The following is a 17,931-nucleotide window of genomic DNA, read 5'->3' on the forward strand; positions in this document are numbered from 1 at the left end:
GAACAGTGCTTTGCACATAGTAAGCGCTTAATAAATGCCATCATTATTATTATTATTCAGTTCATTCAGTCAGTCATATTTATTGAGCGCTTACTGTGTGCAGAGTACTGTACTAAGCGCTTGCGAAGTACAAGTCGGCAACATATAGAGACGGTCCCTACCCAGCAATGGGCTCACAGTCTAGAAGGGGGAGACGGACCACAAAACAAAGCACGTGGACAGGTGTCAAGTCGTCAGATCAAATTGAATTACGGTTGTTTTTAATATAAATGTGAACCTGAAGCGGGAAAGGGGAGTTTAAAGGAGCAGCCCCAAATCCACGTTCTGCTGACATAGGTGGCGTAATCCATTCAATAGCAGGGGGAAAACAGCCTCCATTTTCACATGGGAGCATTTCATCTTTAAAATAATTTGTTGGGATGGGTGTTCAGTTTCACAGTCGTGTTTCCTCTTTCTTTTCCAGTGCTTAGAACAGTGCTTTGCACATAGTAAGCGCTTAACAAATACCATCACTATTGTTATTATTATTTTGACTCGAAGGGTTTACTTTGCTGAGACGCGGAGGCCAAATTGAAGGCACCCATTCCTCAGCGTGCGGGGGGATCCGTTCAGGAGGCAGGGTTTAATAATAACGATGGCACTTGTTGAGCGCTTACTATGTGCGAAGCACCGTTCTAAGTGCTGTGGGGGGCGATGCAAGGTGATCAGGTTGTCCCACGGGGGGGACTCACCGTCTTAATCCCCATTTTACAGATGAGGGAACTGAGGCCCAGAGAAGTTAAGCGACTTGCTCAAAGTCACAGAGCTGACGAGCGGCGGAGCCGGGATTAGATCCCATTACCTCTGGCTCCTAAGCCTGTGCTCTTTCCACTGAGCCACGCTGCACATAACCCCCTCCGCCGTTAATAGCCACCCTCCATTCAGGAACCAAAAGGGGCAATATGAGCAAGAGATGTTAGGAGCAAGAGAGAAATTCCACCCAGGTGAACGTGTTGAAGGTTTCAGCGTCGGCTGGATGTCTGGTTGTGTTCCAGACACCCCATGTTCGGTGTGAAGCCATTATCTTCCCCGTTCAATCAACCACCTTGCCATTCCTGGGCGGGTCGTCCCCTCGGAGCCTGACGTTACAGTTTCATTTTAGAGATCCGAGGGGTCTTCCTCTCTCCTTGAATCGCTGGCTGAGCGTCCCCTTTCCGCTCACGGATGCCGGCTCGGCCGTGAAAACTGGGGTGAGCTGAAAAAGCGCCTCGCTCATAAAATGCTTTCGATCGTCTCGTTCAGCTGACCCGCGTCCTCACTGAAGAGATACTGCACGGAGCCGACGGAACGGATATCAAGTGCGGTGTCATCGGAGAAATCGGCTGCTCCTGGCCTCTGAGCGACAGTGAGAACAGAGTTCTTCAGGCCACTGCCCATGCTCAGTCTCAGCTTGGATGTCCCGTTATTATCCATCCCGGAAGAGACCAGAGGGCCCCCTTTCAGATTATCCGAATCCTGCAGGAAGCGGGGGCAGATATCTCCAAAACAGTCATGTCTCACCTTGACAGGTAAGTAGCCTCTTTAACCACAGGCTGAGCCCATTGACTTTAGAGTGTTGCTTTCCTTTTGCCTGGGCCCTCCCTTTAAATCATGCCCCGTCATCTTCCAATGAAGTAGGGTCGTGAAGGATCAGGACATTTCCCCTGGGAGTTGAGAGAGAGAAACATCAACGTACCCCAGCACTTAGAACGGCGTTTGACACATTGTAAGCGCTTAACAGATGCCATAAACAAACAAAAAAAAAGAATACCCCGAATCAGCAGGCAACTCCTGGGCTGTCTTCCGCTTGGCCAGAAGAATCAGGTGGATCAATCCATCAGCGCTATCAATTGCGTATTTGTTCTTCTTCAAGTGCCGTCGAGTCGTTTCCGACCCGCGGCGACTCCGTGGACATATCCCCTTCAGAACGGCCCGTGTTCCGTCAGTAAGTCGTCCCGGCGGGCGTATCCGTAGAGTTTCCGTCGTAAAGATACGGAAGCGGTCTACCGTCGCCTTCTCCGGCGCAGTCCAAACCCGAGTCTCTGCCGTTGTCTCTGGTCAACATTTTGATGACTGATCATCTGCCTTTGACTCTGTCCCAGGCCACTACTGCCCGGCACAGGTGAATCGACTCTGTCTGACGCTTCGGCTAAGACCTGTCCATTATGGGTAGGCGTAGAGGACACAGCGCTACAGCTTTCCTGCCACGATAAGGCTTTGATTCGTAGGAGAGTATTACTATTTTACTGAGTGCCAAACAGTGTAGTCAGCACCCGTGAGCAAGACACACATTCCCTGCTCCCAAGGAGCTTACAGTCTGATGGGAGAGACAGACAGAAGCATTTACAACCAGAGGGAACCATAGGAGGAAAAGGGAGCAGTATAAATTAGTCCGAATGAAATAGCTGAGTAAACCATTACCTATACAAATAAACATTAAATATGTACGTAAGTACCGAGGATAGGATTGCTAAGTGTGATTCTTGGGCTGGTGTGAATTAATTAGGGAGGACGCCGTGGAGGAGGTGAGACTTTAGGAGGGATTTGAAGGTGGACTAGGCGGTTACGTGGTGAGGAGGGGTGGAAGAGAGGAGCCAGGCCTCGGAAACATAGCAGAAGGTCGGCGGTGGGTAAGGCGAGAGGCGCGTGGGTTTGGGAGGAGGGAAGAATGTGAGCCGGGGGGGGGAAGAGCAGGTAAGGAGATCCAGGATGTAAGGTGGAAAGAGCCAGTGGAAGACTTGGAAGCCAGTGATAAGGAATCTACTTGACGAGAAGGCCGTCGGCCAACCACCGGAAAGTTGTGAGGAGCAGGGAGTTGTATACGGGACAAGACTTCCGTGATCCGGGAAGCCGCCTATGCTGTAGAGTGGATAGGGACGAGACCAGAGGCAGGAGGCCCATGAAGTAGTCCGTATTAATAATAATAATAATGATGGCATTTATTAAGTGCTTACTATGTGCAAAGCACTGTTCTAAGCGCTGGGGAGGTTACAAGGTGATCAGGTTGTCCCGCAGTCTTAATCCCCATTTTACAGATGAGGTAACTGAGGCTCAGAGAAGTTAAGTGACTTGCCCAAAGTCACACAGCTGACAGCTGGCGGAGCAGGGATTTGAACCCATAACCTCTGACTCCAAAGCCTGTGCTCTTTCCACTGAGCCATGCTGCTTCTCTGCGATATGCGGTATTGCGATATGTGCTGTGGCAAGTTAGTGATATGAGAGGGATGGTAGCTCTTTGGGTGGAGGGGAGCGGGAAGATGCGGGAAATGAGGGTAGGGAACGGGTCTCCAAGTGTTTTGTGCTGTCCCAAGCGCTTAGTACAGTGCTCTGCACACAGTAAGCGCTTAATAAATACAATTGACAGGTTGATTGATCGGTTGAGGAAGCGCCAGAAGGATTTAGCGGTTGACTGACCCGTTTTGAGAACCAAAAGACGGCGAGGAGCAGAGAGCGTGCAGGTTGCGGCCCGGATCGGGAGATCCTACTGTAGACCCCCAGGAAGAGGGCAGAGGATTTGAGAAGTCCCTGCCAAGGTCTCAGCAACGCAGGGCAGTCCCCAGGGCTCCCTAACTTGAAGCCAAAAGAGGTGAGGTGAGGGGGGCATTCCCCGGGGAGCCGGGAGGAACGCTGCCTTCCCCTAAAATAACGCATTTTCCAAATGAAATTCTAAATGGGGAAGAAAAACGTGGCCAGCCAACGAAGGCCAGCTACCCGTGGTTCTCGTTGGTGAAGGCTCCCAGCCAGGTAATTACCAGGACAGATTTTCGTCTCAGTCGGTCATCCACAGACCCTCTGAGCATCTGCTCCTCCCTGCAATCCGATCGGCGCCGAGGGCGTGACTCGGCCGGCGGTAATGTGGCTCAGCTGTGGGACTTTGGGCAAGTCACTTAACTTCTCCGTGCCTCGGTTACCTCTTTGTAAAATGGGGATTGAGGCTGTGAACCACCCCGCGGGACAACCTGGTCACCTTGTAACCTCCCCAGCGCTTAGAACTGTGCTTTGCACATAGTAAGCGCTTAGTAAATGCCATAATTATTTATTATCATTATTAATCCCGTGAAGCTCGTGTTTTGTGCCGCAGAATTCACACAGAAGAACACGGAAGAGGGGCCAGGAGAACAAAGCATCCAACGATTATGGCAACGATTATGTCGCCAACTTGTACTTCCCAAGCACTTAGTACAGTGCTCTGCACACAGTAAGCGCTCAATAAATACGATTAAATGAATGAATGAACGAGGGAGCGGAAAATAATTTTGCACTTCCCCCCGGCCCGTGCTCTTTAGGCATAATGGAGGAGCATCGGAGCCTGCAGGCCGGTTTGGTTGCGTGGCAACCATGTGAGGAGGTGTCTCTGCTCTGCTGGCCCCGTGGAGAATAGAGGGGGTGAAACCCAGCCTGCAACAAGCTTTTCAAAATTCTGTTTTGCAAAAAAAAAAAAAAACAAAAACCGAAAACAAACCCTTTATATTTCCTTCGTTTGGGGATATTGGAATAGATCCAAAGCATCACTGAAGCACAGAAATCTTTTTCTGAGGCTGATTCGCGAGAATTCGCCAACAGGACGATCGCCCCGATCGGTTCTGAAAATCCATATCTGCTAGCGTAGAAGAGTTATTGGATAAACGGCTCCCCAGGAGACCTCTGAATCATGCTGCCTTCATGTGACTGCCGGAGACCCTCTTCGGGTCTTTCACCCGGAGCCATCAGTCAGACAAGATAAATATGCTTCTGTGCTTCCACGGTCCATCTGTTCCCTAAATCACCAACCAGTTGACTTGTTGGTGCGATTTCTGGTCCACCGTGAATCAAACCCCAAATGACGACATTGCAGGAGACCGCTCCCGCCCTGATGATCCCAATCGGCGTTCCCGTTCCGGCACGGAATCCCGTCACATTTCTACACAGATCCTGAAGTCCTGGGAGCAACGGCAGTTGGGCCACATCCCCCAGACTTCTCTCGCCCCGAGGTTACCCAGACTATCGGTATTTAGTGGTGGCATTTATTAAGCGCTTACTGTGTGCAAAGCACCGTTCTAAGCGCTGGGGAGATTACAGGGCGATCAGGTGGTCCCACGGGGGGGGCTCACAGTCTTCATCCCCATTTTCCAGATGAGGTAACCAAGGCCCAGAGTCACACAGCTGACAGTTGGTATTTGAAGATAGTACCTGATTCCCATCCCCAGCAGGACTTTGCCCATATTGGCCTTCTGTGTTGAAGAGTTTGATCGATGCCTCTGTCCATCATGGTAGGATATCAGCAGTTGCAACGATTTCACACACTTTTACCATTTACCGCCTAGGCCAGGGTGGTCTTGGCTGCAGACCCCATCCCTGGGTTGGTCGGGGGAGAGTGAGGGAGAGAACGGCTTGTCTAGTTGAGGTGGTCTGCTTGGGAGAGGATGGGGAATCGGCCCCCGGGACCTCGAGCGAACATACAGAAGAAACCAAAGCTCTCCACAGGAGATCACGGCTTTGCCTCAGTGTTTCACTTTCCTCAGGACCTCCCCCACCACTATCCGCCTTCATCAAGTCTTCCCCCGTTGAGGTTCGATGGCGGCTCTAAGAGATGAGACCAAAATGTGAGGATTTGGGGACCCCGGGCCCTTTCAATCCCGTTCTTGTAATAATGGCATCTTTAATTTGTATCACCCGTGCTGGGCAGCAGCAGCACGGGAGAGAGTCAAGGGCAGAGACTCAGGTTTACTGCGCGGAAGGAGGCGCTTCCGGATTTTTACCAAGAAAACTCTACGGATACACTCCCGGAACGATTGCAGATGGAGGTGGGGCGTCCTGGGAGAGATGAGTCCACGGCGTCGCTAAGGGTCGGGCACGACTCTCCACAGCGTAAGACGACAACGGCACATTCGAATGTATTTTTCCAAAAGCCAATGGTGAGGAGTTTTTGTTTGACGCTGGAGTTTCTTGAGGAACGGGGAGACACGTCCTGAATGTTTTTGTAGGAAAATGGTCCGGAATGAGGAAACTGAGGGTTTAAGTGGCTTCCCGAAAGTCACACGGCAAGCCAGCGGCAAAACTCTGTTAGTCCTCGCTATCTTCCTTAAGTCTGAAAGTCTTATGGTGGTGAATCAGCCCAAATCTAATGATTTAGACAGATTATCTTTCAGAACGCCCGAGCCCCGAGCCCACGTTCTCTGCCACACAGACATTTTTGAACGCCCCCAGGAACTGAAAGGAATTAAGTGATGGAGGGGGCCTGTAGTAATAGTAGAAAATATACCCCCGGCACAAATCCTGACCTGGTTCTCTTCTCCCCGACGATGCCCAGCCCCGTGCCTACCCATAGCGATGGTCTTGAGAGAAAGGAAGGTTTACCCCATGTGGTAATGGAGTGGGTGAGCCCGTTGTTGGGTAGGGAGCGCAGGGAAGTACAAGTTGGCAACATATAGAGACGGTCCCTACCCAACAACAGGCAAATTCCCCATTTTGCACACGGAGGAACTGAGGCACAGTGATTTGCCTCCAAAGATGGAGCTGGGATTAAAACTCAGGTCCTCTGAATCCCAGACCCGGGCTCTCTCCGGTAGGCCACGGGCCGGACCCCTCTGCCATTGGGGTTCTCTCCAGAAGTAATTCCCCCACACCCATGATGTGGGACATTTTCACCAACAGGATTACTGTATCCAGGGAGATTTATCGTACCTCTCCTGTGGACCACCAACAATCAGTCCGTCAGTGGTGTTTATTCAGCCCTTTCCGTGTACAGACCACCCGCTCCCAAAGCTGGGGAGACCTCAGCACCTAGAACCCGACAGAAAAACGCAGCCTCGCCTGTGTCGAGTTGCAGTCTGGAAGTTCACGAGGAAGAGCGCCCGGCCTGTCACGTATAAACTGTGAAATGCATTTTAAGTGCGCTTCGGTTTCAGCTGGCAATTGTGAGCCCACTGCTGGCAGTGATCTCGTTTCGAGGGAGAGCTTCCTCTCCGGAGCCCATCTGTTCCCCCTCCTGGTGCCTTACCCTGCAGTCATAATATTGAAGCGATGACATCAGAGCTCCCCATGGAAACAGATGATGATGTCATTTGCCAGATGAGATCATAATTATTTCCCTGTGTGAACTCAGTTAGGGAAACATGAGGAACTGGGGTGAAGAACGCCTTTCAAAATCCGGAAGAGTAAAGGAGCGGAATATCCAAAAACCCAAATTACGTTTTATTGGGATATTTTTTATACTTATCCCGGTAGTACAGGTTCTTTTTAGATTCCCTTATTGGCGAACGTACAGGATGAGGAAAATCGTGGTTTATAATCACTTGAATGGGGGGAAAAGGAATGGAGCAATATTAAGCCTTGGTGTAAACTCAAGCATGTGGAGAATGTTGCCAACTTGTACTTCCCAAGAGCTTCGTACAGTGCTCTGCACACAGTAAGCATTCAATAAATATGATTGATTGATTGATTGAGAATAAAACTGATTGTATCTAAATAATAATAATATTATTATTAAGCATGGAGATGCCACAAATATCATAATAATTGTGATAATAATAATAATGATAGCATTTATTAAGCACTTACTGTGTGCAAAACACTGTTCTAAGCGCTGGGGAGGTTACAAGGTGATCAGGTTGTCCCTCAGGGGACAAGGCTAACCGTCAGACCAGAGGAAAAAATTTTAGGCATTTGAAAGACGGAAAAACTCCTGATGTGATTATAATAACTGTGGTATCTGTTAAGCACTTACTAGGTGCCAAGCACTGTCCGAAGCTGTGGGCTAGATACCCCGATCATCAGGCCCCACATGGGGCTTACTGTCTAAGAAGGAGCGAGAACAGGTATTGAATCCCCATTTTGCAGATGAGGCAACTGAGGCGCAGAGAAGTTAAGTGACTCACCCAAGGTCACAGAGCAAGTCCGTGGAGGAGCAGGGAGTAGAACCCATGTCTTCTCTATTATGCTCTCTGTTGTAGGAGGGAAAAGAAGCAGCGAAGCCTAGAGAAGCAGCATGGCTCAGTGGAAAGAGCCCGGGCTTTGGAGTCAGAGGCCATGGGTTCAAATCCCGGCTCCGCCAGTTGTCAGCTGGGTGACTTTGGGCAAGTCACTTAACTTCCCTGTGCCTCCGTTACCTCATCTGGAAAATGGGGATGAAGAGTGTGAGCCCCCCGTGGGACAACCTGATCACTTTGTAACCTCCCCAGTGCTTAGAACAGTGCTTTGCACATAGTAAGCACTTAATAAATGCCATTATTAATATTATTATTAATAAAAGATAACCATTTAAAGGTTTCTGTCGATCTGCGATTGATGTGGCTTTTCCCAGGGAATCAGAAGGACCTGGGTTCTAATTCTGCTTCACCACATGTCTGCTTTGTCATGTCAGTGGAAAGAGCCTGGGCTTTGGAGTCAGAGGCCATGGGTGCAAATCCCAGCTCCGCCAATTGTCAGCTGTGTGACTTTGGACAAGTCACTTCACTTCTCCGGGCCTCAGTTCGCTCATCTGTAAAACGGGGATAAAGACTGTGAGCCCCCCGGGGGACAGCCTCATTACCTCGTAACCTCCCCAGCGCTTAGAACAGTGCTTTGCACATAGTAAGCGCTTAATAAATGCTATCATCATTATTATTATTACTTAACTTCTCTGTGCCTCAGTTACCTCGTTTGTAAAATGGGGATTAATTCTGTGTGGGTAACCTGATTAAGCTTCTATCTCCTCCAGCACTTAATACAGTGCCTGCCACATAGTAACCACTTAACAAATACCATTAAAAAAATGTTTTCAGACTCAGGATCTATTTGGAACAGTGTATAGTTTATAAAATACTTTATAGTCCCACGTCACACAAGCACGCACTCTTCATTCCTTCCTTGGTTCATTCAGTAATTCATTCGATCGGACTCATTGAGTGCTTACTACATGCAGAGCACTGTACTAAGCGCTTGGGAGGGTACAACATAACAATAAACAGACCTATTCCCCGGCCACAAAGAGATTACAGTCTAGATGGGGGCAGGGGGAGGCATTAATATAAACAAATAAATAAAATACAAATATGTACATAAGTGTTCTGGGGCTGGAAGGGGGGGAATGGACAGTCATGCATTCATTCAGTCGTATTGAGCGCTTACATTGTGATTCATTCAATCGTATTGAGCGCTTACTGTGTGCAGAGCACTGTACTGAGCGCTTAAGGACAAAGGGAGTAAGTCAGACCCAGAGGGGAGTGGGAGAAGAGGAAAGGGGAACTTAGGGAAGGCCTCTTCGAAGAGATGTGCCGTCAATATGGCTTTGAAAGTCGGGAGGGTAATTGTCTGCCGGATTTGAGGAGGGAGGGCATTCCAGGCCAGAAGTAGGATGTGGACGATGGGTCGATGGCAATAATAATAATAGTAATAATAATAATGGCATTTATTAAGCGTTTACTACATGCAAAGCACCGTTCTAAGCGCTGGGGAGGTTACAAGGTGATCAAGTTGTCCCACGGGAGGCTCACAGTCTTCATCCCCATTATGACTGATGAGATGGACGTACAGTGAGAAGATTAGCCTTCGAGGAGCCAAGTGTGCGGACCAGTTCATTCATTCATTCAGTTGTATTTATTGAGTGCTTACTGTGTGCAGAGCACTGTACTAAGTGCTTGGAAAGTACAAGTTGGCAACATATCCAGCGCTTAGAACAGTGCTTTGCACATAGTAAGTGCTTAATAAATACCATTTAAAAAAAAACCATATAGAGACGGTCCCAGTGAGGTGAGTTAGGAGCGGGCGAGGTGATGGAGGGCTTTAAAGCCAATGGAGAGGAGTTTTTGTTCGATACAGAGGTGGATGGGCAACCGCTGGAGCTTTTTGAGAAGCAGCATGGCTCAGTGGAAAGAGCCCGGGCTTTGGAGTCCGGTCATGGGTTCGAATGCCGGCTCTGCCACATGTCTGCTGTGTGACCTTGGGCAAGTCTCTCCCCCCCCAATCCCCCCCGCCTTACCTCCTTCCCTTCCCCACAGCACCTGTATATATGTATATATGTTTGTACGTATTTATTACTCTATTTATTTTACTTGTACATATTCTATTTATTTTATTTTGTTAATATGTTTTGTTTTGTTCTCTGTCTCCCCCTTCTAGACTGTGAGCCCACTGTTGGGTAGGGACCGTCTCTATATGTTGCTAACCTATACTTCCCAAGCGCTTAGTACAGTGGTCTGCACACAGTAAGCTCTCAATAAATATGATTAAATGAATGAATGAATGAAAGTCAGCTTCTCTGAGCCTCAGTTCCCCTCATCTGTAAAATGGGGATTAAGACTGTGAGCCCCACGTGGGACAACTTGATCACCTTGCATTGCCCCCAGTGCTTAGAACAGTGCTTTGCACATAGTAGGCGCTTAACAAATGCCATCATTATTATTAGTAGTATTTGGAGTCAGAGGTCATGGGTTCAAATCCCGGCTCCACCAATTGTCAGCTGTGTGACCTTGGCCAAGTCACTTCACTTCTCTGGGCCTCAGTTCCCTCATCTGGAAAATGCGGATTAAGACTAGGACAGCCTGATCACCTTGTAACCTCCCCAGCGCTTAGAACGGTGCTTTGCACATAGTAAGCGCTTAATAAATGCCATCATCATTATTATTAGTATTATTATTATGATGTCCCTAATGTTTTTGTAGAAAAATGATCCATGCAGCAGAATGAAGTAGACCCTAGTAAGCTCTTAACAAATACCATTAGTATTATTATTATTAAGTATTAGTAGTGGTAGTAGTACTGTGCTCTGCACACAGTAAGCACTCAATAAATACGATTGAATGAATGTGTGAATGAATCTGTAAAATGGGGATTAAGGCTGTGAGCCCCAAGTGGGATAGGGACTGTGTCCAACCCGATTCACTTGTATCTACCTCAGGACTTAGCACAGTGCTTGGCACATAGGAAGATCTTAATAACTACCATCATCATTATTATTATTATTATTATTAGGAACACAGTAAGCGCTCAATAAATACAATTGAGTGAGCAAGTGAACTACTACTATTATTATTATTATTGTTGTTATTATTATTATTATTATTAGGAACAGTGAGCAGGTTGGTGGTGAAGGAGTGAAGTGTCCAGGCTGCGTTGCAGAAAGGGAAGAGCTGATTAAGTGCCTTAAAGCCAAAAGTAAGGAGTTTCTGTTTGAGGCGGAGATGGATGTGCAACCACCGGAGGTTTTTTGAGGAGCGGGGGATATAGATTGAACAGTTTTTTAATAAACGATCCAGGCTGGGGGAAGACTGGAGTCAAGGAGGTTAGCAAGGAAGTTGATACAAGAGAAGCAGCGTGGCTCAGTGGCTTGGGAGCAGAGGTCGTGGGTTCTAATCCCAGCTCTGCCGCTTGTCCACTGTGTGTCCTTGGGCAAGCCACTTAGCTTCTCCTGCCTCAGTTCCCTCATCTCTAAAATGGGGATTAAGACTGCGAGGCCTGTGTGCGACAACCTGATTACCTTGTATTTACCCCAGTGCTTAGAAGATTGTGAGCCTACTGTTGGGTAGGGACCATCTCTATATGTTGCCAACTTGTACTTCCCAAGCGCTTAGGACAGTGCTCTGCACACAGTAAGCGCTCAATAAATACGATTGAATGAATGAATGGCACGTAATAAGCTCTTAACAAATACCATGATTATTATTATAGTCGAGGCAGGATATTATAAGGGCTTGGAACAGCACGATAGCAGTTTGGTGGGGAGAAGAAACTGTGAGCCCACTGTTGGGTAGGGACCGTCTCTATATGTTGCCAGCTTGTACTTCCCAAGCACTTAGTACAGTGCTCTGCACACAGTAAGTACTAAATAAATATGATTGAATGGATGAATGAATGAATGAATGAAAGGACTGCAGACTGACTATCCAGGACATATCCATACCCTAGTGGATGTGGGGAAGGATCGTCACCTTTAAGATGACAATTTCACTTTCTTCCAGATGTAGTTTGCCTGCCCATTTCAGTCATAAAACTCTTTTATAGAGTTGCTCTATAGGCACAACATGTGAAGGGACATGAGGCACAGAGACCGAGACTGATTTCAGGTGATTCCCCGACGGATTCAGCTGTCATTTGGGGAAAGTTCCTGGCAGCCACCACCTCGAGAGGATCAGTAAATTCATAACTGTCCGGCCCTGAAGTGACCCACCCTGAGGTGACAACTTACCTTGCTTACCCCCTGAAGCCGACCCTACCCCGGGCAACAAGTCGGGTGTGTGGAAATGGTTGGGACCAGGCCCTCCCATCCCTGCAGTCTCTCCCCACCCTGCTTGATCATCCTTGACACTTTGGGACAGACTCCAGAATTCACACATCTCCTCACAGACTTTTCAGTGGTTCCGGCTCCTTCACCCTTGACCCTCCCACACTTTCTTACCTGACACTGAATCCTGTCCGGACTCGTCGTGATACTTTTTCCCATGAGGAGAAATGGCCACCCGTGACCAAATCCTGAAGCCTCTGGGGCAGACCTGGTCTGCCTAGATGAATTTCCTGGGACAGTTTTTGCTTTTATCCCCTCTGTGTGATAGTGTAGATAATAATAATGGCATTTATTAAGCGCTTACTATGTGCAAAGCACTGTTCTAAGCACTGGGGAGGTTACAAGGTGATCAGGTTGTCCTATTGGGGGCTCACAGTCTTAATCCCCGTTTTACAGATGAGGGAACTGAGGCCCAGAGAAGTGAAGTGACTTGCCCAAAGTCACCCAGCTGACAAGTGGCGGAGCCGGGATTTGAACCCCTGACCTCTGACTCCAAAGCCCGGACTCTTTCCACTGCGCCACAGAAGTGGCCTATGTGAGCCCATATTGTAGAAAGAAACATACACCACCGTTAGGGGACAAGAAATAACCCAAGTTGGCACCCCCATGGTATTCCATCCTTTTCTTCTCCATCCCAATTCTGTCCATCCCAGGATTCCATTTCCAACAATGGCACCAGAGGATTTGGAGGAAATGTGAGAGTCGCCCACTCGTATCTACTTGTACATAGTTCCCCACTGCTTTCGAAACAAGTTCATATCATAAAATAAACCCATATCATAAAATATCCCACAGCTCCCTTGGGGTATTTCTCCATCGCCCACCTGCCATTCCCCTACAAACTCCTTGAGCAAGTTATCTGCATCCCTGCCTTCACTTCCTCTCCTCTAATTCTCTCCTCGACCCCCTCCAATCTGGCTTCCGTCCCCTTCATCACGCAGAAACTGCCCTCTCTACTAACACTTCGGAACGTAAAACGTCCGAAACAGAACTCCTCATCTTGCCACCCAAACCCTGTCCTCCCCTTGACCTTCCCATCACTGTAGACCTCACCACCACCCTCCCTATCCCACAAGACTTTAACCTACATGTTATCCTCTTCTCATCTCTCTCATTCAATGCACATATTAAATCAGTCACCAAAACCTACCGGTTCAACTTCGTAACATCGCTAAACTCCACCCTTTCCTCTCCATCCAAAGTGCTGCCCCGTTTATCCAAGCAGTTACCCTATCCCGCCTTTATTACAGCATCAGCCTCCTTGCTGATTTCCCAGCCTCTTGTTTCTCCCCATCGTAGTCCATACTTCGTTCTGCTGCCTGGATCCTTTTTCTAAGAAACCATTCAGGCCATGTTTTCCCACCCGGTGGTTGCCCACCAAACTCCGCATCAAATAGAAATTCCTTACCTTCACTCCTCTACCAACCTACTCACTGTCTCATCTATCGTGGAGCCGATCCCCTCACCCACGTCCTGCTTCTGATGTGGAATTCCCTCCCTCTTCGTATCAGGCAAACAATCATTCCCCCCGGCTTCAAAGCCTTATTAAAAACACATCTCCGAGAAGCCTTTCCCAGCTATGGCCTCATTTCTCCTGCTTCCTCTCCCTTCCGCGTCGTCCTTGCTCTTTGATTTGTGTCCTCTATTCAACCCGCCCTCGGTCCCCCAGCACTTCTGTACCTATCTTCAATTGATTTTTGTAATAATAATAATAATAAAAATGATGGCATTTATTAAGCGCTTACTGTTCTAAGCACTGGGGAGGTTACAAGGTGATCCGCCCACGGGGGGGCTCACGGTCTTCATCCCCATTATCCAGATGAGGGAACTGAGGCACAGAGAAGTTAAGTGACTTGCCCAAAGTCACACAGCTGACAATTGGTGGAGCCGGGATTTGAACCTGTGTCCTTTGACTCCAAAGCCCGGCTGTTTCCACTTAGCCACGCTGCTTCTTATGTCTTTTATGTCTGTCTCCCTCAGTTTAGAATGTTTAGACAAGTTTACAGTCTAAAATGTAGGCTTCTGGTGGATAGGGAATGTGTCTACCAACTCTGTTGTACTGTACTCTTTCAAGCACTCAGTACAGTGTTCTGCACAGAGTAAGCGCTCAATCTTCTATTTATTTCTATTAATATCTGTCTCCCCCTATACACTGTAAGCTCATTTTGGGCAAGGAAACGACTCTGCGTTATCACGTGTGAAACGCGATAAAGGTTAGTGGCATTTGAAATTGGGAGCGTTCATTCGGCACTGTCTCCTCCGCATCATTTATGAAGATGTTTGACTAAAATGGTTCTTGCCTCACCTGCGGCTACTTTTCTACCCATAACCGAGCGTTTCCTGTTGGGAAGCAGCATGCCCTGGTGGAAAGAGCCCTGGTCTCGGAGTCAGAGGACCTAGGTTCTAATCCCAGCTCTGCCACTTGCCCGTATTGTGACCTTGGGAACATCATTTAACTCCTCTGTGCCTCGGTTTCCCCATCTTTAAAATGGGGATTCACTACTGTTCTCCCTCCTACTTAGACTGTGAGCCCCATGCAGGACAAAGACTGTGTCCAACCTAATTATCCTATCTCGACCCCAGTGCTTAGTACAGTGCTTGTCACACAGACGGCATTTAACAAACATTATCATTATCATTACAATCCCCTCCCATCCCATGATTACTCAGCGGTTTGACAAATCTTCGCTACCGAACATCTTCTAAGGTCTTTTGAAAATCAATATTTATCGTGCCGATTTGTTTGCCCTCCGTCCACATGTTTGTTGACTCCTCCAGAGAATCCCAGGACAAGATTTCCCTTTCAGAAACTCTGTCGTCTTTCCCCCAACGGTTTGTATTTTCTAAGGGCTCATTGATCTGAAACTTAATTATAGAGTCAGCTTATTTGCCTGAAGCTGAAGTGCGACACAGTGGTCTATAATTCCCAGGCAGTGATCCGTTCTCCATTACAGCTGACAACCTAACAATGGTTTACTCTGTCTCACCGTGAGTTTCAGTCCTACGCTGCTAGGTCCTTTCAGAATTGTCAGGAGGATGCTGACGGTTAGCCGGCATCTATAAACTCCTCGAGGACGGGGATCCTATCTACATACTCTGTTATACTCTCCCAAGCACTTAGTACGGTGCTCTTGCACACAGTAAGCGTTCAGTAAATACCATCAATTTTTTTAAAAGATTGATCTGTTTTAGCAGTTTGAAACATCTTTTCTGGGTGTCGATTTGCCTGCCTGCCTGCCCCAGAAGCTAATATCAGACGGGGAAATCCATCAAATAATAAGATGGTATTTATTATGGGCCTACCAAAAACAGCGCTATATTTTGAGAGAGGTACGAAACAGTTGGATCGATTGCAGAAGCCAAGAGGTAGAGGTATTACCATTTCACAGACGAGGAAACAGATCCAGAGGGGTAAGTGGCTTGTCCAAGGTCACACAACAGACCAGCAACAGAGCCGGGGTTAGGATCTCGTTCTCCTGACTCCCAAACCCGTGCTTCATAACATCTCCCTCGAAAAATTCTAAGCTAAAGATCTCAATCGGTTGCTTGGCTTTCACCTTTTCTCCCCAGTTGCCCCCTCTGAATCCCTAACTAACTTTTCATGAGCAAATTGTCCCCCAGACCCCCTCTGAATCCCCTCCGGGGGGTAGTCTGCCGCCAAGTTGGAAGGAAGAAAGACGAATCCATCTTTTCAGCATTGAGAAATTGTGACCCGTTGGTTCTCCTTGATGGCAAAGTGATTCTCCGTGGCTTGTTAGAAATGCCTCTGGAGGTTCGTTTGCCCTTTTAAAAGCAGAATTCTACCCTGAAATCTGTAGAAATGCAGTCGTACTTTGTGGCTCCTGTGCTGTGGAATCTCAGGATATCAGAGCAGCTCCAAGCACGGGACTCTGTTCCCGACCCCACCAGGAGCTGCTGAATTCTTAGACGTTTTCTCACCTTCGTTCCCCAGCCTAGAAGGGACTAATTATTTTTCTTCCCAACTCACTGAATTTCCCTGTGCCGAAAGTCCCTAATGACGCTGACTTTATTTCTTTGCTGCCTCCCTCCTCTGCTCCGTCCCGGCTTCCGTCAGATCCTTCCTGTCTGGTCTGCGAGCCCACCTTGGCCACCCTCCAGCTGGCCATTATTTCTTGGCCCGCTTTCCTTTTGACTGGGCAATGCTCCGACTGAACGAATTCTTTCCTCTCTCAGGTGTTGCCGTCTGAGGTCTGGACGGAAAGTCTCGGGCCACTGCCTCGAAGTTCGCCGGAGTTTTTGACAGATTAAACCGGAGGCCCGGCACAGCCCAGGTTTCGTGAATGTCAAAATAGGCTCTTGCTAATCTAGTTGTCTCCTTGCCTTCAGGACTCTTCTCGATAAAAAGAAACTGTTGGAATTCGCTCAGCTTGGATGTTACTTAGAGTATGACCTTTTTGGAACAGACCTGCTTCATTACCAATTCAACCCAGAGGTTGACATGCCAGATGACAACAAAAGGATCAGAAGGTAAACCGATCTCCCGGGTATCGTTAAATCATTAAAAATTACCGCGCTATTTATTGCTTTTACTGGCGTATTTGTTCGCTGCCACCACGAGATGACTACCTGCGCCAAGTGGCGTGCACCCCAATCCATGTGGATCCCAGGAAGAAATTTCCCTGCGCTGTGTCTGGGGGAAATGACTCACGAAGCAGCGTGGCTCAGTGGAAAGAGCACGGGCTTTGGAGTCAGAGGTTCAAATCCCAGCTCTGCCAATTGGCAGCTGTGTGACTTTGGGCAAGTCACTTCACTTCTCTGGGCCTCAGTTACCTCATCTGTAAAATGGGGATTAAGACTGTGGGACAACCTGATCACTCTGTAACTTCCCCAGCGCTTAGAACAATCAATCAATCAATCGTATTTATTGAGCGCTTACTGTGTGCAGAGTACTGTACTAAACGCTTGGGAAGTACAAGTTGGCAACCGATAGAGACGGTCCCTTCCCAACAGTGGGCTCCCAGTCTAGAACAGTGCTTTGCACATAGTAAGCGCTTAATAAATGCTATCATTATTATTGTTATTATTATGTTGGGAATTCAGAACCATAGCAGGTCTGCCAGGTGATCCTCGTACCGATCCGCGCCGTAAACGAAGACGAAACGGTCTTTGCCTTCTGACAGCCTGCCTTCCGAAAGGAGTGAATTTTTTCCCACCGCTTCAGAAATCCCGAAGGCCTCGCTTTTCAGTCTCATCTTTCAGCTGAAGGTCCACCAGGCTGTGACGGCCAACACATCGGGCCCGGGCTTGCCTCCATGTTCCCCCTGATAGAAATCGGGTCTGTGGAGGGAGACAGGCCAGGAGATCTTTCAGGCCAATAGAAGGCCAATTTCAGCTACCTCAGGGGGTCGATGACAGTGTCTCCCGTCCAAACGGAGCGTGAGCCTCGATCCTGAGACTTCCAAGAGTCTGAACCAAAGAATTGATTCGGACTCTAGTGGTTTGCACAGGGCCACTCGCGCGCTCTCTTCCTGGGCTGTGGAGTTCCTGCTTTCGCCCAGAGTTCAACAAATAAGTAAGTGGGCAGGGGAGCAGAGCATCGTGAAAAGTACTTGCCGGACTCATTTATAGCCAGGGTGACCGTAGCGTATTTCCGCAGCACCGAAACCCAGGGAGAGGTTGCCTTGATAGCGGATGGGGTCTTTGCCAGCGACGCT

General features: G+C 48.3%; 1 protein-coding gene across 3 annotated transcripts in view; it reads left to right on the forward strand.

Annotated features, from left to right (window-relative positions):
• The window catches only part of PTER (phosphotriesterase related), a 68,653-nt gene that overhangs the window by 38,101 nt on the left and 12,621 nt on the right, over nucleotides 1-17,931 (forward strand). For all 3 annotated transcript variants that reach the window (XM_038755799.1, XM_038755797.1, XM_038755798.1), the window contains 2 exons: nucleotides 1,282-1,547; nucleotides 16,604-16,744. In XM_038755799.1, the coding sequence (XP_038611727.1) occupies nucleotides 1,282-1,547; nucleotides 16,604-16,744 (407 nt within the window). The remainder of the gene's footprint in view (nucleotides 1-1,281; nucleotides 1,548-16,603; nucleotides 16,745-17,931) is intronic.

The sequence above is a fragment of the Tachyglossus aculeatus genome, chromosome 13 (assembly GCF_015852505.1).
Source record: "Tachyglossus aculeatus isolate mTacAcu1 chromosome 13, mTacAcu1.pri, whole genome shotgun sequence".
NCBI lineage: Eukaryota > Metazoa > Chordata > Mammalia > Monotremata > Tachyglossidae > Tachyglossus > Tachyglossus aculeatus.